Source organism: Myotis myotis, unplaced genomic scaffold, assembly GCF_014108235.1.
Source record: "Myotis myotis isolate mMyoMyo1 unplaced genomic scaffold, mMyoMyo1.p scaffold_m19_p_5, whole genome shotgun sequence".
In the NCBI taxonomy this organism is placed as follows: Eukaryota; Metazoa; Chordata; class Mammalia; order Chiroptera; family Vespertilionidae; genus Myotis; species Myotis myotis.
The window spans coordinates 5,496,335-5,523,322 of NW_023416357.1; the positions used below are offsets into that span (position 1 = coordinate 5,496,335).

General features: G+C 42.4%; 1 protein-coding gene across 2 annotated transcripts; it reads left to right on the plus strand.

Annotated features, from left to right (window-relative positions):
- The first annotated feature begins 289 nt into the window (after positions 1-289).
- Positions 290-25,714, plus strand: IL7R (interleukin 7 receptor). 2 transcript variants are annotated; one of them, XM_036309455.1, is made up of 8 exons: positions 290-489; positions 4,184-4,440; positions 13,496-13,653; positions 18,144-18,301; positions 19,214-19,379; positions 20,645-20,738; positions 21,671-21,746; positions 22,144-25,714. In XM_036309455.1, the coding sequence occupies exons 1-8, from the start codon at positions 478-480 to the stop codon at positions 22,645-22,647; spliced, it is 1,425 nt and encodes a 474-aa protein (XP_036165348.1). In that variant the 5' UTR covers positions 290-477; the 3' UTR covers positions 22,648-25,714. The 2 variants fall into 2 exon arrangements, with proteins under 2 accessions (XP_036165348.1, XP_036165349.1); XM_036309456.1 differs by having other exon boundaries at positions 295-489; positions 4,305-4,440.
- Positions 25,715-26,988: the final 1,274 nt, after the last annotated feature.

Here is a 26,988-nt window from a genome sequence, read left to right on the forward strand (position 1 = left end):
TTTTTTAAGTTTAGATTTTTGTCCCAGGATTCCTTTTAAATGGGCCCTGTTCACACTCTCTAATCTGAAATAGTCTGCGTCCACGTTGGAATCCACCACATTACTTTCAAATAAGCACAGTGAATTTGGGGTTGCCAGGAACATGAGAGAAGTAGAACAATTTCAAATGCTCTAGCTCTTCCTTGCTCCTCTGTTTGAAGCAGCAATACTTTCTTACTCTGACTTCCTGTTTCTGACACATGCCTTCTTTTTTGCCGTGTTTATACTTCCCCCTGTCTGTGGTTAAGTGCGTATAAAGCCTTAACACTGTAGACTTAAGGCTGTTTCACTCACTCTCGCGCGCTTTCTCTCTCTCATTCATTCCTACGTGTAGGCTCACACGCCTGCTCTCCTCTCTCTCTCTCAGAATGACGATTCTAGGTATAGCTTTTGGTATTGTTTTCTGCTTACTTCGAGTTGTTTCTGGAGAAAGTGGCTATGCACAGAATGGTGAGTCATTTCTAACTTTTCTTTAGGATTTCAGATGATCTCGCGAATGGCTTCAGGTGGCTCCCTAGCAGACCTGAGCCAGGCACTGGGCTGGAATGGAGGACTTTGCATGTACTCAGTCATTGTGTATGTTCTAACCGCCAGGACAGAGGGCTGGGGGCAATCCTGAGGTGGTGTATAAAGTCTTAGAATTGTCCAGAGAAATGCATTTGACCTCCAAATGTGGATCTTAATGTTGGCCAATACCTCTGCTCTAATGAAAAGAACACCCATACGGAATGCAACAGTGGAGCCTGTAGGTTATATCTTGTTAAGAAATCAGCTAGATTTTGTTTTGCTTAGCTTTTTAGGAGGTTTCAAAAGCATAACTTTCGTGGTAAAATAACGTCTAGAAACAACAGCTTGCTCTGCACTTACCATTGTTGCATCCCCAGCACCTAAAAGAGTGTGTAGGACACAGCGGACGTTCAATTATAATATTTAAATTTACAATATTTGAAAATTTCTTCAAAAAAGGTATTTTGATAGATTTATGTGAGATTCTTAGTAACTAACAATAGCTAAAGATGTGAGTTGTCTCATTGAAATACATTTAATTGTCTCCATATTAACAAATTTACTGTCATCTAGTAGTTCTCTTTGGGATCCTTGGCGTATTTAGTACTTAGAAGACGCTGACGCCTGCTTGGTAAATAGATTGTAATTGCAACAAACCTGCAGACAAGGGTAACGCAGCAGCAGGGGTGACCTGGGAAGTGAGGCCACCCATTTGTTCCTGAAAATTAAACTTTTCTACTTTAAAAGTTAAAAAGTATTTTCTTATCAAAGATATCACACATGTCAGCCTAATGACTCAGCTTAGATGGTTTAAGTCAGTAACTTCTAAGGATGGAAGTCCCTAGAATATTTTTTCATTACAGGAATTATTGACATTTTTCAGTGTGACCATGCATGACTCACTGTGTGGGGGACACTCATTATTCCACCGTAAATGCTGCCTGGTGCTCTGCGTGGAGAGACTTGGCACGTAACACAGGAACCTTACTCTGTGGAATATAACACATTCCCTCTGCTTCTCCCCGGGGACCATACCATTTTTAAAAGAAAATAAGAATTCTAATTGAAAGCTAGGTTTTTCACTTCAACTTTTTAAGTTTCAGACATTTTTTAGGAGATTTGTGACTTTCCATCCACATGATCATCTCAAAATACTTCTCAGTTTGGTGTGTAAATTAATCAACGGCTGTTTGCTGAAAGATAAGTTAGTTCTCTGATAACCACAAGGATGAGCAAGAGAAATAATGACTAGTTTTAAAAAATCCAAACCACTTACACCTTTAATCAACTAATTCCTTTCAGTGGGAAGACATCTAAATCACACTACCTTGTCTATAATACACATTCCAAAATATTCTTTTATGAAAAACTATGCTGAGATACTGAGCATTTAAAAATAAGTTAATTCACTACTGTTCAAAAGCCCTATGCAATTTCAAAGCCATAGTAATAACATCTTTGACATCGAACTCTTCTTTTTCAAAGAAGCTCCAAAGGTTTCACATTCATATTCTCGGAATTAGTATTGTTATTTTACCTTTTCGTTACTTATTTCTCAAAATGTGTTAACAGTCATAGCGAACCCCTATTGCGTGCTTACTGTGTTCTGAGCCAAGTCTTTGTATTTGCTCCTCACGATAACATGAACTTACATAACAGAAAACTGAGGCTCAGAGAGGTTGGGGCAGCTGACAGCGGACGACAGCTCCAAAGCAGAATCGCCAGGACATGCACCCACATCTGCCCAGCTGTAGTGATGGGGACCTCACCCACGGTGCATGTTACTCTTACCTAAGACATTTTCCAGCTGAGTTCACGCAGAGCATCCTCTTTGTAAAATGACATGCAATTCTGCAAGTGGTGGAGGAAAATTTTTCTTGCCTAGTAATACCTGCTAAAGAGTCAGTGAGCTACACCTTGAAACCTTCCCACTTTAGTGGATGGCCAGTGCTCTGTACATTGCATGAGAATATATGGCAAACTCCCTTTACCAGACGATGTGGCTGAGGGCAGGGTGGGGGTGCTGTGCTCTGCCCTTGTCCAGCACCTCTATACTGTTCTTTCTCTGGGTGGCTTTGCATGTTGAAGTATTTTGGAGACAACACTGAACCATGGCTGTCTAAATCCAAATAGCAATATAGGTTCTGTTGTGCGGGGTGAGTGGGAGGTCTGAGGGCGGCCATGGAAGAAGGTCAGGCTAATACCCAGAACCTTTCCATTGGGGAAGGCACCCACTCTCAGGAACCGAGACCTAGGTCTGGGGATTAAGATGAGCATGGTTCATGGGCCCTGAGGGGTGGGAGGCGGCCCGCATTGTTTATGGCTGTGCTCAGGAGCAGGGCTGAGCCCCGCTGACATGGCACAGGGGGCTTGGCTGGGGCAGAATTGTGAGCCGGGTGGATTCCAGGAATGTCCCAAAAGAGCAGTGCCCACAGCTCTCGTGTGGACGTGGCTTCTCCAGATGTGGTGCTTTGACGGAACCCACCTGTCTCTCAGCTGGTTGGCCCACTCACCACCGGCTTCACCAACTTCCCTGCAGACCAGCCCGGGGTTTAAATGAAAGGGGTGCTGCTTGGACCTCTCATGGCCTAGGGGACACTCAGCTGGGGTTAACTTTAGTATATTTTATATCTGATTTAAAGCCCTAGACGTATCTAATTTAAAGCCCTATAAACATCTAGTCTAAGGATCGATGGGCCTGCAGCAATCACACACTCGCACTCGAGCGCTCAGGAGGGCTGCGGTGACTCGGGGTTTTCGCCCGTTCCTGTCTGAGTCCATTTGCTGACAGATTTTTCTCTATTAAATATTGTGAAGTATACATACAAAATGTCTATTTCAACATAGGGCCTTCAACTGTGACAGAACTTTCCCAAAGTGACTGTAAAAAAAATTCTGGTTCCCCACATACTCTTCAGAATGTGCTCGTATCTATGAGATAAGTTATCTATTGGAGATTGATAAGCACAGAAGCAGTACCTATAAGATTTATGGGAAAGTCCACAAGATCTAAGTCCTGTCAAACCTAATTTCTTTTTCTTTAATCTTTATTGTTAAAAGTATTACATATGTCCCCTTGTTTCGCCCATCGACCCCCTCTGTCCCACCCTAAATTTTTTTTTCTAATCACATTTGCCTCAGTTGGTAGCTTAAGACAAATTACCTTAAACAAATCTCCTCACAACAGAGCTAACCAACGGTGCTTTTGGTTGGGACGCCTATTTAGGCAACGGAAAGCTACCCCTTGACTGTAAGACTTCTGTCACCTTCCTTCATTCAGAGACACACTTGAGAGGGAGTAAATGGAGATTTGTAATAAAGTCAAAGGCTAGGTTAGGTAGCATATGAATATGGAGAGAACGTATCTCTTACTTGAAATGTACAAACAACAGAAGAAATCACCGTTTAAATAAAGAAAAGACTGTGCTTAGTGCTTCCTTCTAGATCTCTAGGGCATTAACCCAATGGCAGGAATATTTAGAAATATTCGGAGGTCATTTCTTGATTGCAATTGTTCTTTTGTTTCTACTAGAAAAATCTATGTTCATTTGGGTTTTCTTTTGGTTTGGGTTGATTTTTATTTAGTTTGGTTTTGAAAGCTTTTTCTCGTCTTTGCCTTTGGGCTTTTCTTCTTTAGAAAAACTATACCCACTTCTTCATGTCCGCCCCCAAAGGCTGCCGTTTCACTCACGTCACTGCACCTCTCAAACGCGAGCATGTATCGGCCTCATTGACAGCTGCGCGTTTGTTCTCCCCAGGAGACTTGGAAGACGCGGAGCCCGACTACTCGTTCTCCTGCTACAGCCAGCTGGAGGTGAACGGCTCCCAGCACCTGCTCCGCTGTGCTTTTGATGACCCGGACGTCAACAGCACCCACCTGGGATTTGAAATATGGTGAGAAGTGGGGGCTCCGATGGGTGCTTAGAAATCTTCCTTCTCCGTGCTGTGCAGCAACAGTGGCCGAGGAAGGAGTATGGGGGCTGATTCCCCAATGGTACAATCCAATGAATTCACAGGCGTCCTGGACTCCTTGTCCTTTGCCAGGAGACTCTTGCAAAGAAACTGCCAGGTTCATCTTCCAGGTCCGGCTGCTACAGCCAAATGACGGTATGGATCTTGGAGATCCCGCCTCCCTCCTGACTTCATAGCAGAATTTAAATCCTGCTTCACCTAAGAAAAGTCTCTTGTCCTGACAGGAGACCGTCTCGTATCTTCAAGCCGCACTCTGGTGCCTGGTTTCAAATGCCGCCACCAACACTTACCAGCTTTGGACCTACAGCTCACTATGTAACTTATCTCTGCAGGTTTCTTCCTATGTTAAATGAGCTAGACTATCTCGCAGGGAGGCTGTGATGACTAAATAATTTAATACTTCATTAATTTAATTAGAAAACATAGCCAGTATGTAATAAGTAATGAAAACAGGCATTAAGTTAAAAAAAATCTATGAATATAGACCAAACTTTCACCTTCCTAACACAGTTTGACTTTAGGTTCTATTTTTAATATCGATTTTCCAAGAACCCACAGGAATAAATTGGCTCTTGGCTTCTTGCAGCCTCAGAGGAAAGGCCAAGAAGCAGAGAAAGCCTCTGTTTTGAAAGTCTGGTAAGAGCTCAGAGAGCTGCATCTTCTCCTTCTTCCACACATCAGCTCATGCTGTTCAGAGTTACGATCTCTGGTGACCAGAAAAAAAAAGACTCTAACCTGAAATTCTGACATGTGGCTATCTCCAAATTTCTATCAGATGGCCTAATTTTAGTTGGTTTCCTTGTAAGGAAAATGGGTCAGGAACCACCAGCAGTAAAAGAGGCCTTCTTAAATTCTGTAGACAGCCAATCCTCGCCCCCTGACATGGGGTCCAGAAAAGCCCTGAATTCCATGTCATACATTAATTTAATTTACAGGAGCTTCCTGCATCTGTTCATGCAGAGATCCCTGCTGCAGTCACTGGACTGATATGGTCTTGAACTTGAATTTCATAGCATGGTCCCCATCTGCCTCTGTCAGTTCGCTTCTGTAGCACTCTTTCCAGGAATAAAATATGTCGAGAGAATAGGAACTGACACTATCCAGAGTCTGTGCTGCAACTAGACCACACGAAAACACCAAACAACTCATGCAAACGATGCGCTCCTTTTTATGGGCAAAACCTCCTTCAAACATAGAGGTTTGACTCTGGGTTCCCCACACCGCCGTTGGTGGACTTCAGTGATCACTGTGGTTTCTCTTAGGGAGTCTGAGGCTGACCTTTCTGCCCACTTTCACTCACAGGCCATCTGACCACTTTCACGCCCACTTGAGCAAACTTTCCCATGTCCTTTAGCAGGTCTTGATATTTCCTGCTGTATTTTAATCTATCCATAGTCCCCATTTGGGTTTTTTAATTGGATTCAGATATTTCCATTGGAAATGAATCACCTTAACACATGTTTTCAGTGTGAAACAATAAGTATGAACGCCTTAGTTGGTCATGGTGCTATTTTCACAAAGGTGTCTGCACCTTGAGAGTGGACGGGTGCAACTCCTAGGTTCAGAGTGGACCACGCATCTTACATTAAATTTACTTAAACAGAGAGCTGTATTTGCTGCTTAGATTGGGTTTCTTTTCCACCCTGAAACTAACTTTATGGAGCTCCCCCCACTTTAATATAAATTTATAGAAACTGGAAATCGCTAAAAATTGTGCTTTCTGCTAACATCATTGCACAGGTGGGATTATTGCTAGAAACCAGGTTCTGTTTCCCAGCGGGCTTACCTGGGGCATTTGTCAGATGAATTTACCACCTGTCTGATCTGGCCGTCATCTCTCAGGTTTAGAAACCTAGTTGCTTCGTGTTCAATGTGAAGATCCGTCTCTCTGGGATGAACTTGAATTAGGCGAAATGACAGAGCTGGAACACCAGCATACCAAGTGACTACTTCACAGTCATAGATACAACTCTCATAGAGACCTGAAGATTCCTACTGGGCTCAGGGTTGCATTTGGGGAAGGAGGGACAGAGAGGGCCCATAGGTTTCATATGAGTATAAATCTGCTCTCACTGGGGGACCTGAAAATATTTCATTTGCCAGAACTCTAGCTAGCTGTCAGGTACCTGGAGTAACAAAGCAGAGGAGCTGGGAATAGGCATCTAGGTTGGAATTCAAAACTATCTCTGTGACCCCAGGGGATTAATCAAGCTCTCTGATCATAACAATTGCCTCGCATTGGGATAGAAACATGAGCAACTAACATAGGTCAGAGCCTGGAAATGGTACATAATGCTCTCAGTAGCATGATTTTCATTTTAAAAATGTGATCAAAAGGTTGTTCAGTAAATATAGAAGCAAACCGAGGAAATTTGTTTGTTGATTTTAAGACTAGAGTTATTTGGTTCAGATCTCAATGTGATTAAATTTTTTAAACAAGTCGCCAGCATTTAAATATCTAGGTAGCTCTGTAAAAATCAGGTTTCATAATACTGGGCACATACATCAAAAAATAGATGAACAGCATTCTGGCTGCCTCTATAGAAGTGGACTTAAATATCAGTCCTAAAGTTAGGCCCTCGTTTCTCATTTATATCACCTGCGTAGGTACTTGAATTTGGGCCCCTGCCTTTTAGGTGTTTGCATAATTTTTATAGTCAGTTCTCAGAAGGCAATTGTACACTCTTTATTTCCACATTCTTGGGGGCACCACAGTCACTGCCATGTACGCCTACAGATACCACTTCAAATGCGCCATGTTTTGTTTTCCTCAATTACCACCCATGTCGCAGGCTACACCCTGCCGATTGATTCTACCTCACACTCTAGACTTCACTAGCAATATTTGTCAAGTGTTGGTAATGTAGTCCTCTCTATAGTAAATGACACTGACTTTCATCAAAGTTGCTCCATATTTTCAAGATAGATTCTGTTTTTCAGGGCCAAATAAGAAATGAAATAATTTTTTATTTTAATGTTTCCATGTAAATATCACATCACACTAAACTATAAAAGACTGCAGAAATTTTAGGAAGATGAAAGTGGGGTAAAGAAACAGGGGCTGCCCTAGCCAGTTTGGCTCAGTAGATAGAGCGTCGGCCTGCAGACTGAAGGGTCCTGGGTTCGATTCCAGTCAAGGGCACATGCCTGGGTTGCAGGCTCGATCCCCAGTAGGGGGCATGCAGGAGGCAGCCAATCAATGATTCTCTCCCATCATTGATGTTTCTATCTCTCTCTCTCTCTCCCTTCCTCTCTGTAATCAATAAAAAGAGTTGAAAGAAAGAAAGAAAGAAAGAAAGAAAGAAAGAAAGAAAGAAAGAGAGAGAGAGAGAAAGAAAGAAAGAAAGAAAGAAAGAAAGAAAGAAAGAAAGAAAGAAAGAAAGAAAGAAAGAAAGAGAGAGAGAAAGAAAGGAAGAAAGAGGGCTGTGGTCTCTGGCAGTCTCTCCCTATTTTCAGAACAAGGGGATCTGTGTGAGTGATTTAGAGTTGATGTCCCCATGGAAGGTCCCACAGGGACAAATCTGTTAGCCTCTAGTACTACTCGATACCTTTCCTTAAATATCCAAGAATGGTTTTATCCAACAGAAATACAATACAATTCACAAATGTGTGAGCCAGGTGTGAAATTTTAATTTTCTAACAGCCACATTTTTAAAAGGAAAATAATGGGTGAAATTAAGTTTAATAATATATTTTATTTAACCTAATATATCCAAAATATTATCAACCTGTAATCAATATGCATATTCTACATTCTTTTTTGCATACTAAACTTTCCAAATCTGCTGTGTATTTCATATTAAGAGCACATCTCAATTCGGACTAGCCATATTTCAAGTGTTCAATAAGTATGTGAATAGTGGCTATTGTGTTAGACCATGGAGTCCCAGAACATTCCTAACCCGGGCAATAAATACATAGTTAGCAACCAAGTAAATTGTTTTAATGTAGTTCAGTACATTGAAATGAATTGGATAGAATTGAGTTGAACTACGCATAGGGCACACTAAGTTTCCTCCAGTCACCTGAAGCCAGGGTCAGTGGCTCTAAGTGAGACTCTGCTCCAGGCCACAGTTTTATCGTAGTCTCCTGACAAGGTTTCCCTCACTCCACCCCCGCTCCATAAAGCAGCTCCTAGAATTCAGAGCCCTTAAAAGGATGCCCAGGCTCACAAGACCGCCATATGATGATCTTCATACTCCATTGTTCATTAATCTCTTTCCCCCAAAAGTGGGAATGAACTGAGAATACCATTTTAGATTCTTCTTAAACTTCCAACAGTACCAGGAACTTGCTACATGTTAAGGATCTATAGCAGAATATGCCACACATGCTTTACTTCCCAATATATTCTACACTCATTGATTGAACTAAAAGCCATTATTCTTCTAATTTCTCCACATCACATATTTACCCGAACTTAAAAATAGGACCCTGCCTCAATACACCCCTTCTATCCTTATTCATCAAATCATGCCAATGTTGCCATCTTCAAAACTTCCTGTCTGACACCCCTCCCAAGGAGTGGCCCCTGGTGTCCATCTAGCTTACCTTAAACACTGGCTTTTTACCTGTACTCTACGCCAAGTGGGAAAACGCATTTAGCCCCAAAAAGAACACACACGCTTGAGAAACTCCAACAAATACAAATACACACACACACACACACACACACACACACACACACTCAAAACCAGAACAACTATATACCCCTAAAAGATAATTGTTAACTAAAAAAAAGCTACATTGGCGGGGGGGGGGGGTGGTAGAGGGGGGCGGGCAGTGGAGACAATGTTAAGGAATGTCCCACAAAGAGAAAATATATTGAGCCAATTAACAAACTTAAATAGAGATTAACCAGTCACTTTAAGACCACAGCAGCCCAAAGGTGAGTGATTATGCACCTAAAGTTGAAGGGTTCTCCTTGGATTTTAGCTCCATGCCCACCTCACCTCCAGCCACACAGAGTCCATGGGTGATCATGTGAAGGGCTCGCGTGAGCACATGCAGAGAAACATGTACACATATCCAATTTACTAAAGAAAACCAACGCGTATTCTGGATTAGAGGTAGTAAAGGACCTTTTTAGAGCCTGTTTCCTATGATTTAATATATTTATACTAGAGGCCCAGTGCACAAAAATTTGTGCACTCGGCGGGGGGCGGGGGGAGTGGGCGGGGGGGAGGGGTGTCCCTTAGCCTGGCCTGTGCCCTCTCACAGTCTGGGACTCCTCTGGGGATGATCACCTGCTGGCTTAGGCCTGCTCCTCGGAGGATTGGGCCTAAGCTGGCAATCAGACATCCCTCTGGCAGCTCAGGAGCTCTCGGGGAATGTCCACTTGACAGCGGGGAGCAGATCTAAGCTGCAGTTGGACATCCTTAGCGCTGCTGAGGAGGCAGGAGAGGCTCCCAACACCACCGCTGTACTGGCAGCCATCAGCCTGGCTTGTGGCTAAGCAGAGCTCCCCCATGTGGGAGCACACTGACTACCAGAGGGCAGCTCCTGCATTGAGCGTCTGCCCCCTGGTGGTCAGTGTGTGTCATAGTGACCAGTCATTCCCAGTCTTTCTGCTGTTAGGGTCAGTTTGCATATTACCCTTTTACTATATAGGATAGAGGCCTGATGCACGGGTGGGGGGCGGCTGGTTTGCCCTGAAGGGTGTCCCGGATCAGGGTGGGGGTCCCCACTGGGGTGCCTGGCCAGCCTGGGTGAGGGGCTGAGGGCCATTTTCAGGCTGGTCGGCGACTAAAGCTCCCAGCCTCTCCTTTTTTTCTTCTTTTTTTAATTCTGGGATTTATTTACCTTCTATAATTGAAACTTTGTTGCTGTCACTGGAGCTGAGAGCCGGCTCCTACTCGCTCCAACTCTGAGGCCACGGCCTGCTGAAAGCAGGTATCTGTGGTTTGTTTAGCTTCTATAATTGAAACTTTGTTGCTTTTGGAGCTCAGAGCCGGATGGGGAACCTTGGCTTCCTCCATCACTGGAGCAAGCAAGCCTCCTGCTCGCTTCAGCTGCATGGCTGCTGGCCGCCATCTTGGTTGGGTTAATTTGCATATCATGCTGATTAGCCAATGGGAGGCATAGCGAAGGTACGGTCAATTACCATGTTTGTCTATTATTAGATAGGATGATTAATGGGAAGGATTCTTCTCATGTAAGCAAACTTACACAGAGGTGCTTTTTCTGCCACAATCCCCACTTCCAATCTGACCCAGCCATACCTTTTTGGGGGGCTGTGTGGCTGGGTTGAAAGAGCATGTAGGAAAAACAAAGTGGTAATCATGGTTATCACAGAAGAGGGAAATTATATGGAGGTTGAGAAAAGAAGAGAAATTAGTAATTTTACTTTATCCTGCATTGTTCAGTGACTTTATAATGAGAAAACATATGTTCCGTTACTTCTTTAATTTTTATGTGCTTTATTAATTTATTTGATTTACTTTCTTTGTTGCTATTTCGTTTGGGGGGTCACACTTACCTATGGTGAAATGTACAGATCTGTAGTGATTCTGAGAAACAAATCTGACATGTAGCCATCGCCTCAGTCTAGACACAGAACGCTTCTTTTGCCCTAAGAGGACGTCTCAGGTCCCCTTCCACTCACACGTCACTCCTGTGGGCAGTCTCAGTTCTGAATTCTATCACTTCGGTTTTGCCAGTTTCTGATCGTTCTTATGAACGGAACAACACACCATTTACTCTTTCCTGTCTCACTCCTTTTGCACAGCACAGCGTCTTGAGATTTATCTATGTTGACATGTCTCCTGATTCATCTTTTCAATTGTTCAGTATCAATTCCACCCTATGAATGTATCACAGGTGTTAATCCTTTCTCCTCTTGATGGACATTTGAGTTTTTTTCAAGTTTGAGACTATTCTTTTTTTAAGTTGTTGACATTTTTGTACAAATCAGTTTGTCAGTACACAGTTTTGTTTCTCCACGGGTTTCTTTGCAATAAAAAATCTGAGTGGAATTGCCGTATCATGGGAGAAGGTGTATATTTCACTTTAGAAGAAACTGCGCAACAGATTTCCATTCCACCTCCTACCAATGTATGAGCTACAATCATTTCTAACATTTGGGTCTAAAACAGTATCCAGTAATTTTTATTTACATTTCTCAAATAACAAATAATGTTGACCACCTTTTCATGTATTTGTTGGCCATTTGTATGTCTGTTTTGGCAAAGCTTTTGTCTTTTTTTATTGAGTTATTTGTCTTTTTATTATTGATGGTTATAAATTCTTTATATGTACTGGATACAATTTGTATGTCAGGCATATGTATTACAGTTATTTTTCTTTCAGTCTGTAGCTTGCCATTTCATTTTCTTAATGGTGTATTTTAATAAACCAGAGGTTTTTCACTTTGATGAAGACCAAGATATCCATCATTTTTCTCTTTTATATATTTTTTGTGTGTCATTACTATCTTTGTCTACTGCCAGAGTTAGGAAGATACTTTCCTCTGTTTTCTTCTAAATACTTTATGGTTTTAACCTTTATGTTTAGGTCCATAATCCATATCTAATTTATATTGTATAAGATTGAGGTTTATATTTTCCATACATCTGTTCAGTTGTTCTAGGACAATTTGCTGCAAAGATTTTCTATTTTCCATTTAATTGATTGGGTGCCTGTTTTAAAATCAATTAACCTTATAGGTCTGAGTCTATTTCCAAACTCTCTATACTTTCTATTGATCAGCTTATCTATCCTTATGCCAGTGCTACACTGTCCTGATTACCATAGCTTTACAGTATTTAATCAAGAGCTCAGAATCCTATTTGTTCTACTTTTTTCATGTTGTTTTGGCTATTCTTTGAATTTCCACATCAATTTTAGAATTGTCTTATCAATATTTATAAAATCCTGTTGAGATTTTGTTTAATATTATATATGCCAATTTGGGGGATTTTTCCATCTTTTTCTTACTGAATTTTGCTAATCCAGGAAAGTAGCTCTCCACTTATTCAGATCTTCTTTAATAGCTCTCAGGAATATTTTGTAATTGTCGTTGCAAAGGCCTTAAACATCTTTTATTAACTGTTATTTCTAAGCATTTTATATTTCTATTGCAGAAATGGAGCTGTTCTTTTTTAAAATGATTTTCTAATTTTTTTATACTAAACTATAGAAATATAACTGCCTTTTGTACAATGACTTTGCTGAATTCACTTCATTATTTCCTGTAATTGTATTGGAGAAAATGGTCTTCCATGTAAACAAACATGTGGTCTGCAAATAAAGGGTCTTTTTTTTTCCTTTTCCAATCTGGGTGCCTTTTACTTCAGAGATTTAAGATGTTATTCCAGTGTTTTCTGGTTTCCATAGTTTCTGATGGAAAGTGATAATTTTTCCTGGATATTTACAAGATTTTCTATTTGTCTTTGTTTTTCAGCCATTCAACTATGATGTGCTTAGCTTTTATGATGTGTTTTTTTTTTTCCACATTTGGGAAATTTGGAGCCATTATTTTTTTAAATATTTGTTCAGCCAAATTCTTTTCTTTCTCTCTTCTTGTTCTGGACTGTTAATTACATTTATCCCTTTGATGTTGTTCTACAGGTCACCAAGACTTTTTATCTCAGAATAAATAATGTCTATTGACCTATCTTCATGTTCACTAACCCTTTGTTCTGCCATCTTCAATCTGCTGTTAAATCCATCCCATACATTCAGTACATTTAAAAAAATTGTAGATACTTGTTATAGTATTTTTATTTTGTTTATTTTTATAGTTTCCACTTCTCCATTAAGATTAAACATCTGTTCCATAACCCTGACAAAGTTTTATGTTTAGCCCTGGAACATATTTACAAGACCTGCTCTAAAGTCATTTTTCTGCTAGTCCCAACATCTGGATCATCTTAGGGTCAGAGTTGAAGTCACACAAATGAAGCATACTTGTGTTGTTATTCCATTGTATACAGAAACTACTACTTGAATTAAGACAAATACCCTTTTTTTCCTACAGTGACGGCCTTTTGGTTGCAGGGTGCCTGAATTTTATTAAACTGCAAGAGATATATTTCATCGAGACAAATAAATTCTTATTGATTGGAGACAGCAAAATATGTGTGAAGCTTGGACAAAGGATCTTAACTTGCAGGAAAATGAACATAGTCCATATAGGTAAGAAGAGTAGCGGTGGGGGGAGGGTGTGACTTCCATCTTTCAGGTATCTGAAGATATTGACCGTCTCTGGAGTTTCTGGATTTTAAAAGTACACAGATCATGAAAGCTATTTGCATTAGAGAATAGCAACTTCTCTGATACAAATAATTTTTATTTTATTTTTCAACCACAGTTTGCATTCAATACCATTCTGCACCAGTTTCAGATATTCAGCAAAGTGGCCAGAAAAAAAACATGCACCCTACACAGTGGTCCCTCTGCTGCCCCAAACACCCCACCTGTCCCATACCCCATTATCTCAACATCATTGACTGTATTCCCACACTGAAAACTGCATCTCTGTGGCTATTCTGCACTTACCAATTGGTACTGCTTGATTCCTTCAACTTTTCACCCAGCCCCCCTACTTCCCTCCCCTCTGACAGCTGTCAGTCTATTCTTTGTGTCTATGAGTCAGATCATTTTTAAAAGAAATGAAAGTTTTGAAGCTTATGCTATTAATTCTTATCGTAATAATTCTCTGAGTTTTCACACTCCATGAGTGAGAGTGGTTGGAACCTATACATTAAAGAGAAATTCATCCATATGATGTGTTAAACTGGAGCTGGGTCTCCAGTCATCCACTCACTCATGTCCTTTCCTTCCTCATCTCACCTTCCCCTAAATTTTCTGTAGTCTTCTCCCCCTATACTTACCACATTCTGAGTGTGTTTAGCTAAATAATCACATCATTCTAAAAAGTAAATATACCTTCTGGATTAAAGTTCTCCAGAGGAAACAGAACCATTAAGGGAGATATATATATACTAGAGGCCCAGCGCAGGAAATCGTGCATGGGTAGGGCCCCTAGTCCTAGCTTGCAATCAGGGCCATCTTCTGCCTGCTCGCCAGTCCCCAGTCCTGCCCCACTTCCACCCACCCAGTGCCCCATGGTTCCCCGTTTGCCATGCTGCAATCGGAGCCTGTGGGCAGGGGGAGGGACCAAGAGGTGGTCAATGCACCTCATAGCAACTGGTCAAGTGGTTGTTCCACTCGTTATGCCGTTATGGTCACTGGGCTTTTATTATATAGGATATTTTAAGAAATTGGCTCACACGATTATGGGAGCTGGTAAATCTGAAATTTTTAGGACAAGCCAGAAAGCTAGAAATTGAGGTTAGCATGGATATTATAGTCTTGAGTGAAAATTCCCCAGGGCAGGCCAGGCTGTCTGGAGACTCAAGCAAGTTTTTTATGTAGAATTCTTGAGACAGAATTTTTGCTTCTTCTGGGAATCTGTCTTTACTTTTCAGGCCTTCATCTAATTGGATGAAGACTACCCTATAGAGGGTAATCTGTTTTACTCAAAGTCTACTGCTTTAAATGTTACCTGTGTCTTTAAAAAAAATATATACTGTACTTCACTCTAGTGTTTGACCAAACAAGTGGACACCATATTGACACATGAAGTTACTATCACACCTTCCTAAGAGACCCTATTATTGAGGATAGATGCTGAATCTGATTTGACCTAGAATATATATATCACATTTGGCTAAAAAATATAGTTCAAATAAAATTATAATTATAATTTGAATTACTAAACTCATCTGCATGTTTTCTTTGAATCTATATAATATCCATATACATAATAATAAAATCAATAAATTCATTCAATTAACTGGTTATAAGTCAATTTCAATTACCAATTTAACTTTTGGTTACCAGGCAATCAGAGAGACTGGGATAAAAAAAATGTTTTCCATTGCTTACAGATTTATGACCCTGAGGTGAGTAAAGTTCTTTATACTCAGAGATACCCTGGTATAGGGCGAGGTCTGAGCCAATTATGATACGTGAGTACAATGGAATCCTAACTACTTGCACATATTCTACCTGTGGAGATTTCATATGTATGTATGAAGAACTGTTCAAAGCGATTGACAAGATGAATTCTTTTGCTGGTTTTAAATACTATGGCTCTGTCTCTCCATATTCTCAACCCCACCCCAGACTTACCCTCTAAAAATAAAGTTAAATGTAGGAGAGCACTACTCCTTAGAGACCACAAAGAGAAACTTGGAATTTAGTCTCAGCTTTACTTCGCTGAGGTGGTAAAATAAAGAGTGAAGGCAAAAGTTCCAGATGTGAACAAGTATCGGTGGTGGAGCAGAGACCAAACAGGTGTGAGTGCCAGCCAGGTGGGGATGACAGTCACAGTCTGTGACACAAGCCAGCTAGGTTTCGCTCATCTGGAGACGTGGCTGCTGTGGATGGGTGTTCAGTTTGTGCCCTGCACGAGAGCACTGTATTGCAGGTTTACCGTTGGCATGACAAATACTGTCTATCCGCTCTCGGTCCTCTGACAGAGTCCTGGAGCAGCAGAGGAGAGCCCCTTCCTACAGAAACCCACGCCGCACACATGGCCCGCGTGCATCTTATAGGGAGAGAGCGTGTGAACACTCGTGGCACATCCATAGCCCCGGGGCGGGGGGCACCCTGCCCCATCGGAATCCCCAGATCTCACATGCCCGTAGGATCCATAGTCTATACCACCCAGCAGTCTACAAACCTGACATGCCTCATTTGAGGGGCCAGGGGGGGGGGGGGAGAGGCAGTGTGTGCACACTGCTGGTAGCATGGACCCTCTGGAGTATTACAGGAGAACCTCAGGGCTTTGGAAAGCACCCCTGGGGAACGAGGAGGAGGAGTAGTGGAGGTGAGTCTACAGTAGCATCTTTTCTGGCTCCGTCACGTAACGAAACGTAAGGTGGATGCTCCTGAGTGAACCTCACAGCCAGGGCTCCCCTGCAGCGACCTGCCTCCTCACCCACTTCCTGTCTTTAGGTCTAGAGGGGCAGCGTCCTGCCTTCCTACTTTTCTTGGCAGGGTACATTTATATAATTGCTCAGGTTGTGCAAGAATTAATACACGTTTTAAACTGTTTGCTTGAGGAATGAGCATCCTTTTCGAATGTGCTCATAGACAGCACTTAGGCTAGAGGCAGACATGGAGAGGGGCCCCGAACAAGCCAGTGGGAAGCAACAGAGCCAGAAACAAAAGCTAAAGGAAGCACAGCGAGGATCAGGTCAGACAGGATTGAATTTCAGTCCCCTTAAGCCACCCCCACAGGGGCCTCTCTGAGACTATAGTGGCTATAAGTGATTGCTGATGGAAGATGGCACAACTTCCTCCTGCTTCCTTTTAGGGCTCCGTCCCTTTATCTAGTGCATCCATGTTAAAAGAGGATCAACTTCCCCTTTCATGAGACATCGAGGGTAAGGAAGGAGCCACTTCCTCTTTATAGTACTGCTGGAGCATTACAGGAGAAACCTGGCCAGTCAGCACTGTGAGAAACTGATGGCAGTATGTGGGTCAAACCCTACCGCACGAGTTCATTTTACTGGGTCAGCAAATCAGTCTGAGAGCCCAGCTCGGACTGCCGGGAATCCAGCTCTGTCTACTGAGTGAAAGTTTGATGAACACACTCGCTCATTCATTAACAACAGGTTTAGGTTAGACTTTAACTTATGTGTTCCCCCATCTTCTTGAGATAAGCCATGCAGAACAGTGGCTGCCACATCTTCAGATAACTGACCTCCCAGGCTTTGGTGAAAGAGCAGCTAAGAAGCCAAGAGGGGGAAGCCTCCTGCCAGTGTGGGGAGGCAGCCTGACACACATGCTCTTCTAGGAATACAATACCTTCCTCAGCATTTGTTCTGCCTGAAATAATACCTATCTCCCTCCAACCACATTTCATATATGGTGCATGTGACCCTAGCAGCCACGCTGTGAGGCAGACAGGCAGAAGGAAGAAGCCAGAGAGGGGTTTAGAACAAAAGCAAAAGAGACTGAAGGAGGAGGCAGCCTGAGGTCACACTGGAAGGTCCAAGCCAGGGCCAGGATGCAGACCCTCGAATTCTATAGAAAGCTGAAACGAGGTGTAGACTTACCACCTGATCTTATTGGAACAATGGAGACTTGAAATCTACATACTCTGCGTTGGGGCTAGTTCATAACAAGTGTTCAAAAAATGAGAAGAATGTGTTTTAGTAAAATTAGCAGCTGTTGTAACAAATAAGCCCTAAACATGTGATATCTCGACCACCATCAAGTTTATTTCTTGCTCTTTTAAGAACCAAATGGGTATTTGGGTATTTTTAACCTGTGGGTGGAGGTCCTCCAAGCAATATTCAGGCTCGTTCATCCTGTAGCTTCACTGTCTTCCATATATGACTCCAATAAGTGAAAGGGGACCAGGCATAGGGCCACACATGTGGGGTTTCTAGGCCAGGATTGGAAGTACTGCACAGCACTTCCACTCACACTGCTCTCTAGGCCACACCCAATTGCAAGGGAGGCTGGGAAATGTAGTCAGGCTTTGAACCTGGAGAAGAAGAAATGGTTTTCTAAACAGGAATGTGATTTTCAGAGTAGATGAACTTTAAAATTATAATTATTTTTCTTGACTGCCCTCTAGGCTGACCTCATTTCTTTTTCCTTTTCAGTTAAACCTGAGGCTCCTTTTGACGTAAGAGTCATCTATCGTGAGGAAGCAAATGACTTTGTGGTGACATTTAATACATCACACTTGCAAAAGAAATATGTAAAAAATTTAATACATGAGGTAGCCTACCACCAGGAAAAAAATGAACACGATTGGATGGTATGTGGGTCAACTACATTTATAGGTTATGAAATTTATAAATATGTGTATATGAATATACTGAATAAATAAGTTACATATATAAATTAAAATATATAAATGTATTAAACTATAAAATAGGAACTTCTTAATATTATATCTTTTTTCTTCCAGAGGTACATTTACTTAGGCCCTAGGTCCTAGGGAGGTCCCCTAGTAATTTTGTGTTCAAAATGTACCTTTTACTGAAAAAAGCTTCTAAGAGTAAAAGTTTCAAATCTCCTCTGGCCCAGTCCTCTTCTGACTCTGTTTGCCCGCCCCCCCTTGGGGGAGGGGGTGTTTTGTTGTTTATTTTTATAGTGTTTCTAAATTAAATTGTTGGGCTAACAATATAAGTCAAGACCAAATAAAAATCAATCCTCTTTACTTGGGATCCTTAAAAGGTATCCTATTTAGCACAACTTTCACAGGTAAATCAGGCAAAAACATCACCAAGTCATAACCATTGATTTATGGAAGTTGTGGGAGCAGTGGAATGGAGTAAAAGAAGAGAGGAAGGTAGAATTATATCTTTTTAGAGGGAAATAATTTTTGCTCACTCACCTTACCACTCCCTCTCACCTTTACTTGGGATGTGAAAGGAGAGAGACAGAAAAAGAAGAGATTGAAGAGTTGGGTGAGCCCAACTCACCTGAATAAAGACCCCGGCACCACTGCCCTCTTCCACCAACTGTCGCATCATTTATGAGCTCAGAGCCGCTGTCAAACTCTACTGCTAACCCTTCCACATGCCAGTTTTTTCTTGTAACAAATATGAGAGAACTTTGAGTGAATGTCCACATGACTAAAGATGCTCAACTTGAATGAGTTGGGAGATCTGGGCAGCACCTCTTTCTTCATCCTAAAAATGTTGTGGCACTTTTTGCTCTTCAGCACGTGAATTTGTCCAGTACAAAGCTGACACTCCTGCAGAGAAAGCTACAACCTGATGCCATGTATGAGATTAAAGTCCGATCCATCCCTACTGATTATTATAAAGGCTTCTGGAGTGAATGGAGTCCAAGTTTCCACTTCAGAACTCCAGAGGCCAAGGGCCCAGGTGAGAAGTGACTGCAGACTCTCTGTTTCCCACAGAGAGCTTTGCAGGTCAAAGTATGTGAGTGAGAACGAGAGCAAGAGAGAGGATGCCTTTCTTTGGAGAGGACCTGCCATCTTTGCCCTTTCTGTGATAAACCAGGAGGAGTGGGAGTTGATCAACTGATGAAGGCTGTCTGGACTCTACTGGCCTGGGTGCTCCTAGGACAGTGATGGTGAACCTATGACACGCATGTCAGAGGTGACACACAAGCTCATTTTTTTGGTTGATTTTTCTTTGTTAAATGGCATTTAAATATATAAAATAAATATCAAAAATATAAGTCTTTGTTTTACTATGAATGCAAATATCAAAAAATTTCTATATGTGACACGGCACCAGAGTTAAGTTAGGGTTTTTCAAAATGCTGACACGCCGAGCTCAAAAGGTTCGCCATCACTGCTAATACTTCTGAACAAAATTCCCACCCACTGCCTCCAGTTTACCAATTCAGACTGGGATCTCAGTGACTGGTGTTTCTAAGGCCCCTCCAGGAAACACTTTTGTGGAAGGCAGATTGGCAGGCTGATGGGGCTCTCCCATGCCCTTCTTTCCAGAATAATGAAAATATCCTGCTGGTACAGGAAAGGAGAGTGGCCAGAAGAGCCAAAGGACTTGGCTCAGGCAGATCCCTGGGGACCTGAAGCATCGCACATATATCTCCCCTTTGGGGAATGAGATGACTGAGATTGCAAGGAGGGTATCTATTTATCACCCCCCCACACACACAGTTTGGCTCCTTTCTCTTGATGATGGGAGTCTAGAAGGGAGTGCTGGTGTCTTTTAAAAAATATTTTTATTGATTTCAGAGAGAGGAAGGGAGAGGGATAAGGAGATCAAAACATTGATGAGAGAAAAAAATATCAATCAGTTGCCATCTGCATACCCCACACTGGGGATTGCCCAAAACCTAGGCATGTGCCATGACCAGGAATCAACAGGCAACTTCCAGGTACATGGGATGATGCTCAACCAACTGAGCCACACCAGCTAGACACCTGCTGATATCTTTAATGCTAGGTCTCTTTCACATTTCAAGTGACAGATGTTCTGAACTTGGTCACCTAAATCAGTGCCACTTACTGAAGTCAAGATTCCGCCATAAAGCTATGACATCATCCCGTTCCCTGAAGAGCAACATTCAAGAAATAATTCAGAACCCGAGTTACTAAATAAACTCAGCTCATCCTGATAATGATGGCTAACTTAGAACTATCTTTGCATTCCAGGAAAGATGGAGCCTGTTCTACTAATAATCAGCATTCTGAGTTTCTTCTCTGTGGCTGTGATGGTCATCTTGGCCGGTGTGTTATGGAAAAAAAGGTGAATTCCTTTAATCAAATGGGTGGTTATGTGGGATTCCAGAGAGTCAGAGCTCGAACTCTACTTACTGATTAGAACTACAAAGGGGACTAAGGCATTTCAGAAATTATAGTGCCAACATCCCTCTTCATTCTCAGGCACTCATGAATTTCCAGTTTCCTAAGAGCTGAAATATATAAACCAAACATCAGGCTAATGCCTCCCACCCCCCAACTTTTTCTCCTAAAGAAGTAGGAGCCTGCCTCCAGAATTCCAGCACAACTGGAAACACCCATGGAAAAATGTAGAATATATGTGAAGTCTTATTTTACCACAACATTCATGGGACTTTGGCATTCTACCTTATGAAAAGTCCATGTTTGTTACATCATAAAAAATCATGTTTTAAACACATACCAGTCCATGCTCTAGGAAGATGCTATCAGCACAGGGCCATATATCCCAAGAATGCAAATACTTCAATTTGAAAAGAACCATCTTAAAGCAATTTCCCTGGGTAACTTAGAAAATATTCCTCACTTCTACAAAAATGAGAGAGAATGGGTTGCTGCAAATAAAGAGAAGGAATAAGATGACAACATATATATTGGGAGTAGATGAGAAGGTCCAATTGTAGCTTCATAACTACACCAAACCACTTCATTGCCACGCCTCATTGTTCCTTTTATCCAGCACTGTTTCCCAGAGGTGTATCATTATTTTTGTCTCATCCACAGAATAGATCACTGAAAACCATCTCTGGTCCAACTCCTCCACAGATGGTAGGACAATGATGCCCAAATAAGTCACTTCCCCAATGTGTTCCACCTAGCCATGGCAGAGCCAAGACTAGAAATGCATTCTTCTGATTTCTGGCTCAGAATAAGTGGAAAGATCTATTGTGCCTGCTTCCTATGCCATTCTTTTCATCTATCAATGTTCTCTTATTTCAGAATTAAGCCTATTGTATGGCCCAGTCTCCCTGATCATAAGAAGACTCTGGAGCAACTGTGTAAGAAACCAAAAAAGGCGAGTGCTTCTGATGCTTTTCTGTCACTATGTTCAAGGCAGCCCAACAGCCAGGAATAATACTGCAGGATTAGGAATTGTTGAACCTCAAGTTTTGTTTTTTGGGTATTCCTAACCCAGGATTCCTCATAAGAGTCTAGCTGCAGCTTCTGGAGGTAGGAAACAAAAATGAAATAATAACATTTCAGGACTAGAAAGCACAGTTAGTGGTGATTTCAGACCTCAAGTGTCATAGCACCTCCAAAAGCAAAGAGACAATTAGAACATATGGGTTCATCTCTGATATTCTCTGGTAAACCCCTGTCAGAAGTTTTTAGATCTTTTCCTGAACAGCACATTTGACAGTGTGTCTCTCTGGTGCACTCTTTATGTCTTCTCTCTTTTTATTTTGGTGCAGAATTTGACTGTGAGTTTCAATCCTGAAAGTTTCCTGGACTGCCAGATTCATAAGGTGGATGGCATTCAAGCTAGAGATGAAGTGGAAAGCTTTCTGCAAGACACATTTCCTGCACAACTTGAGGAGTCTGAGAAGCAGAGGCTTGGAGGGGGTGTGCAGTGCCCCAACTGGCCAAGCAAGCATGCAGTCATCACCCCAAAAACTTTCAGAGGAGATGCATCCCTCAGGTGCCTGGCTGGGAATGTCAGTGTGTGTGGTACCCCTGTACTCCCCTCCTCCAGGTCCCCAGAGTGCAGGGAAGGTGGCAAGAATGGGCCTCATGTGTACCAGGGCCTGCTGCTTGGGCCTGGAACTACAAATGCCACCCTGCACCCTCCATTTCCTTTCCAATCAGAAATCCTGACATTGAACCCAGCTGCCCAGGGTCAGCTCCTCCTCACTCCCTTGGGATCAAACCAAGAAGAAGCATATGTCACCATGTCCAGCTTCTACCAAAACCAGTGAACTGTGAGAAATCAGGGACTGGAACCAAGTGAACAACAAAAATGATCGAGCTCCCACTCTCCCTCACAGCATGAAGAAGACAAAACTAATGCAACCCTCTCTGTAACATACAGGATTTGGAATCATCGCTCCCCCACACCTCCCTCCCCGCTTTCAGTGAGTGGCAGGAGCATTCTGCTTCAGATATCCAAAGGATTCAATTATTTCAGAAACTACAAAAAGCAGAAGAAAGGGTGGAGGAAAGGATGGAGATGGAGGGGCGAGGAAGGCAGGAGGGAGCAAGGAAGGAAGGTGAGGAGGACAAGAAGAAGAGCTGCTATTATAGGACTTGCTGAGTGTCCAGTACTGTGTCGGGCTCAGCATGTCTCCCTGCATCCTCACCACTATCCTGGGAGATGGGATCAATTCTTATTCTTATTGTTTTCTCTGTTACAGATGATGAAACTGAGGCTTAAAGTAACTTGTCCATGCTTCCCACTCAGCCAGGGGCAGAGCCAAAATTTGATGCCCAGAGTCTAAGGGCAGTCTCCCTGGAGCCATGTGCCTTCCCCCTAACTAGGAGTTGTCCCATTCCTGAGTGCCCACCTCACTAATAACAGGATGACTATATAATTCAAGTCCAAACTGGATCACTTTTGAAAGTGAAAGAAGTTATAAATAACTAGATGCCTGATGCACAAAATTTGTTCAAGAGTAGGCTTCCTTCCCCCGGCTGCCTGGCACCGGCTCCCCTCTGGCACCCAGAACCTGAGCTTCCCTCCAGCCGCTGGCAGGCACCTGGGATCAGGGCTTCCCTCGTAGCACCGGCTTCATCCAGAAGGTCATCTGGAAGGACCTCTGGAAGGAAATCCAGTCTAATTAGCATATTATGCTTTTATTATTATAGGTTACTCCAGGACAATAAGCATAAACTGGGGGTGTCCCAGGCAAATGGGGACACAGGGTCACCAGAACCAAAAAAGCTATAGGGAAGAGAATAGGGGAGAAATGGTGTCAGGATATGTGGAGTATCAGGCATGGCCCACCATGTCTGCAAAAAGTGAATGCCACAAAGCCCATTTCATTTTGTGTTGTGTTGTGTTTTGGTTTGTTTTTTTTTAAATTACCCTGGAGGGAGGTGGTAAATGAGAAGCCCTGGATTTCTATTGTTGGTTATCAAGAGCCCAATCCTCTTGCTACCACTCCCAGATGCACTTATGGAAGGAAGAAAAACCTGCTGTCCACTCTGGTCACCCCAGAGCATGGTAGCAGCGAAGGGGGAATAATCCCTCTGTGTGTATAGAGGCAGCCCCGACCCAGTTTCATCCTCAAACTGTCCAAGCTCTGCAGCCATCGATGCTGCCACAGACTTCAAGGAGATGGAGTTACAATAAGCACATGCAGCATGGGGAAGTGAAGATGGACAGGTTTTGGTTGGGGCTTGTTGTCATTTACCTTTTGTGTGTTTTTTCTTTGTTCTGATTTGAATTTGTCTGGGGGAGGTTGTTTTTAATTTTTGATTTTTACTGTTTTGTTTTGTAATGTCTGTGAAGGGAGTTTCAAGGGTGGACTAACAGATACTATCTATTGGCTTAGACCCAACAGTAATCAGAGCATCTACTCTTCAACTGGTTCTTACTTTCCAACTCCTTTTCTCTGAATCAGTAGTAATGAATATAATCCCATCATCGCTCAGATTTGCTTCATGCCTGTGATCGTCACAGGACCTCCATGAGCGATATCTCTTTCCTTTCCTTGACAAGTATTCATGAAAAGCCTGCTATGTGCAAACCACAGGGTTAGGAACAAGAGATCTAAGCTGAATAAGGTTGGGGCCCTGCTCTCATTCAGTGAAAAATGTAATGAAAGTGGCAGCTTTGTAAACAAATGGTTATAATCATATGAAGTGCTATCATGGAGGCATGTGCACAGTGCCTGCTGGCGACAGAGACAATACCACAATACACCAGCAAGGAGGAAACGCAGAGCCTGCGCACGTGAGCAGAAGACTTTTGCCACCAGGTGGGCGTATGTTCTTCACCCTTTGCAGAAATGGGAGCCACGGTGACCTCAAAGAGGAGATGGGTCATCCCAGGAAACCTCCCACCCAACCTGGCTCTTTTGCACCCTATTCAGAGAGGCCCTCTGAAGTCTTTGTTGTCAATATCTCCAACTTATGAAAAAATGGAGACACAGAAGGCAGGTAAATTACTCAATCTTCCATGTTAAGTCAGGACTAGAAGCCATAAGTTTGCATCCCTGAAAAAACAGACAATCTCTTAAAGAAATGAGGAGACAAGTTGAGCCCCTCCAGGTTCAAAATCTTTCATTGTTGTTTGGCATAGGTAATAATTTGAATTTAGTGTGAGATTGCCTGTCTGTTCCTGGAAGCATTTATAAACCATGTATCATACTCATAATCCTCACTGCTGCTAATGCTTGAATATATATATATATATATATATATATATATATATATATATTCCCTGAGACAACGTATGATGTAAGGAAACAAATTTTCTCTGATCAACCACACTTTGGATTTTTATTAAGCAAGAAAAATTTCCGATCAGAGACTATATGTGAATGAGAGATGAAAACTGCTAGTTCTGTAGAGCAAGAAATGAAAAGAAAATGATGGAGAGACAGCGGAAGTTGGTCAATAAAACGACCTAAAGTAGGGAGCCCTGCTTATTTGGTTGATTTTCTACCAGCTTTTGCCTCTCCTGTCACCCTGGTTTCCATGGGAATTTGCTTCAGAAAGCCGAGTGTTGGCTGTTTCAGATGCATATGCTTGTGTTTTCATAGCATTGCTAGAGGGGCTTTGAGATCGAAGTAGCCAGGAAGATGGGAACAATCCGTGGATGGACAATTGGAACCATACAAATCTGATAGCATTTCTGCCAGCTCAGTAGGTGTTTTTTATTGGGGGATAGGGGGTGGAGGGGTTATTCTTGTAAACATCCACTGTTCACTACAGTAAACCTTCCTCATTTGACCATCTACTTTCCACATGCATTACAAACATTTTTGCAGAGCTGCTAAGTATATAAGTCTCTGATATTTAATTAAATGCTATGAAACTCTCCATGACTGTGCATGTGTTCTGTGATAAATATGGACGGAGGGACACCCACAACGGGCCACAGTTCTCCTCAGCCACTGGAAAGGACCCATTCTGGTGCTACCTGCTGTCATTATATGGGTTTGGGTTTTCAGAGGAAACTTTTTCATCAATTAAGTAATTAATTCACAAATTAATGAATTAACAGAAATTTGTTGAGGATCTGCTGTGTATTCGTTTGCACTGTGCTGGGCATTGAGCTTACAAAGATGAGAGGGAATGGTCCTAGCTCGTGATCACATGGGGGCAAAGACACACAGGAACCGTTACAATGACTTTATTGTATCATGACTTTAAGGCAAAGTATCATCGGGATTAGTCGCTTTAAGCAATAAAAGTCAATTTGGCTAATTTCAGCAGAGAAGAAATTGATGAAAGGCTTTAGAGAGCTCACAAAATATCTGGGAGAGTCAAAGAACCAAACACGGAGGCCACGAGACACCCTGCATCTCTATGACCGACAGCTCCAGAAGCTGAGAGCAGCCACCTCCCTGGCCACCAGCAGCCCCAGAGCAGACGCGCAGCAGCATCTGTGCCCTCACGTCCTTGGCTGCTGGTTTACAGGCAGAATTGAAGCCTGTGGTCAGTTGCAACCACGCCCAGTTCATGTGCTGGGACGTAGCCATGGGTAGGAACAGGCTCTGCCTCAGAGAGTGGGGTGTTCCCCAAATAAAGGAGGGGGTTCTGCTGCTGGGCAAGAAACACACACACACACACACACACACAAGGATGCCTTAAGGAAGAAGCCCCAGGAAGGGTAACGTAAAGGAAGTCCACTTAATGTGGTAGCAGAGAGTGAGTAGGAATGTGCCAGACCAAGGAGCCTGGAGAGCGGAGAGGACATTTCCAAGAGAGGAAACAGCATGTTCAAAGTCACGGAGCCACGACAGAATGTGGAACATGTGGGAGTGACAGATACACTGGGTGATGTCTCCTTACCTGTCTCAGCTGGAAGCGATTGGGGGTTGGTGTTTACTCCTGAAAGTCAAACACAGGGCACTTTCACAAAAAATAATAGGCATCTACCTGTAACACTTTATTTTAATTAAAAACGTATGTCTGTATGGCCATTCATCAATCTTCTGGTCCAAGGCCATGGCTGTTCCTTTGAGTGATGGGTCACTGATTATAGTTTCGTGCTGCCTAGAATTCTTAGGGAATGCACGCTATAACACATCCTCTGATCTTTGGAATTCTGCTTTTTTTTTTTTAAATGAAAAAGATCTTTCCAAAAAATC

Coding starts and splice junctions, on each gene's coding strand:
- IL7R (XM_036309455.1), top strand. Junction 13,654..18,143: donor AATGAACATAGTCCATATAG/GTAAGAAGAGTA, acceptor TTTCCTTTTCAG/TTAAACCTGAGGCTCCTTTT. Junction 18,302..19,213: donor AAAATGAACACGATTGGATG/GTATGTGGGTCA, acceptor TTTGCTCTTCAG/CACGTGAATTTGTCCAGTAC.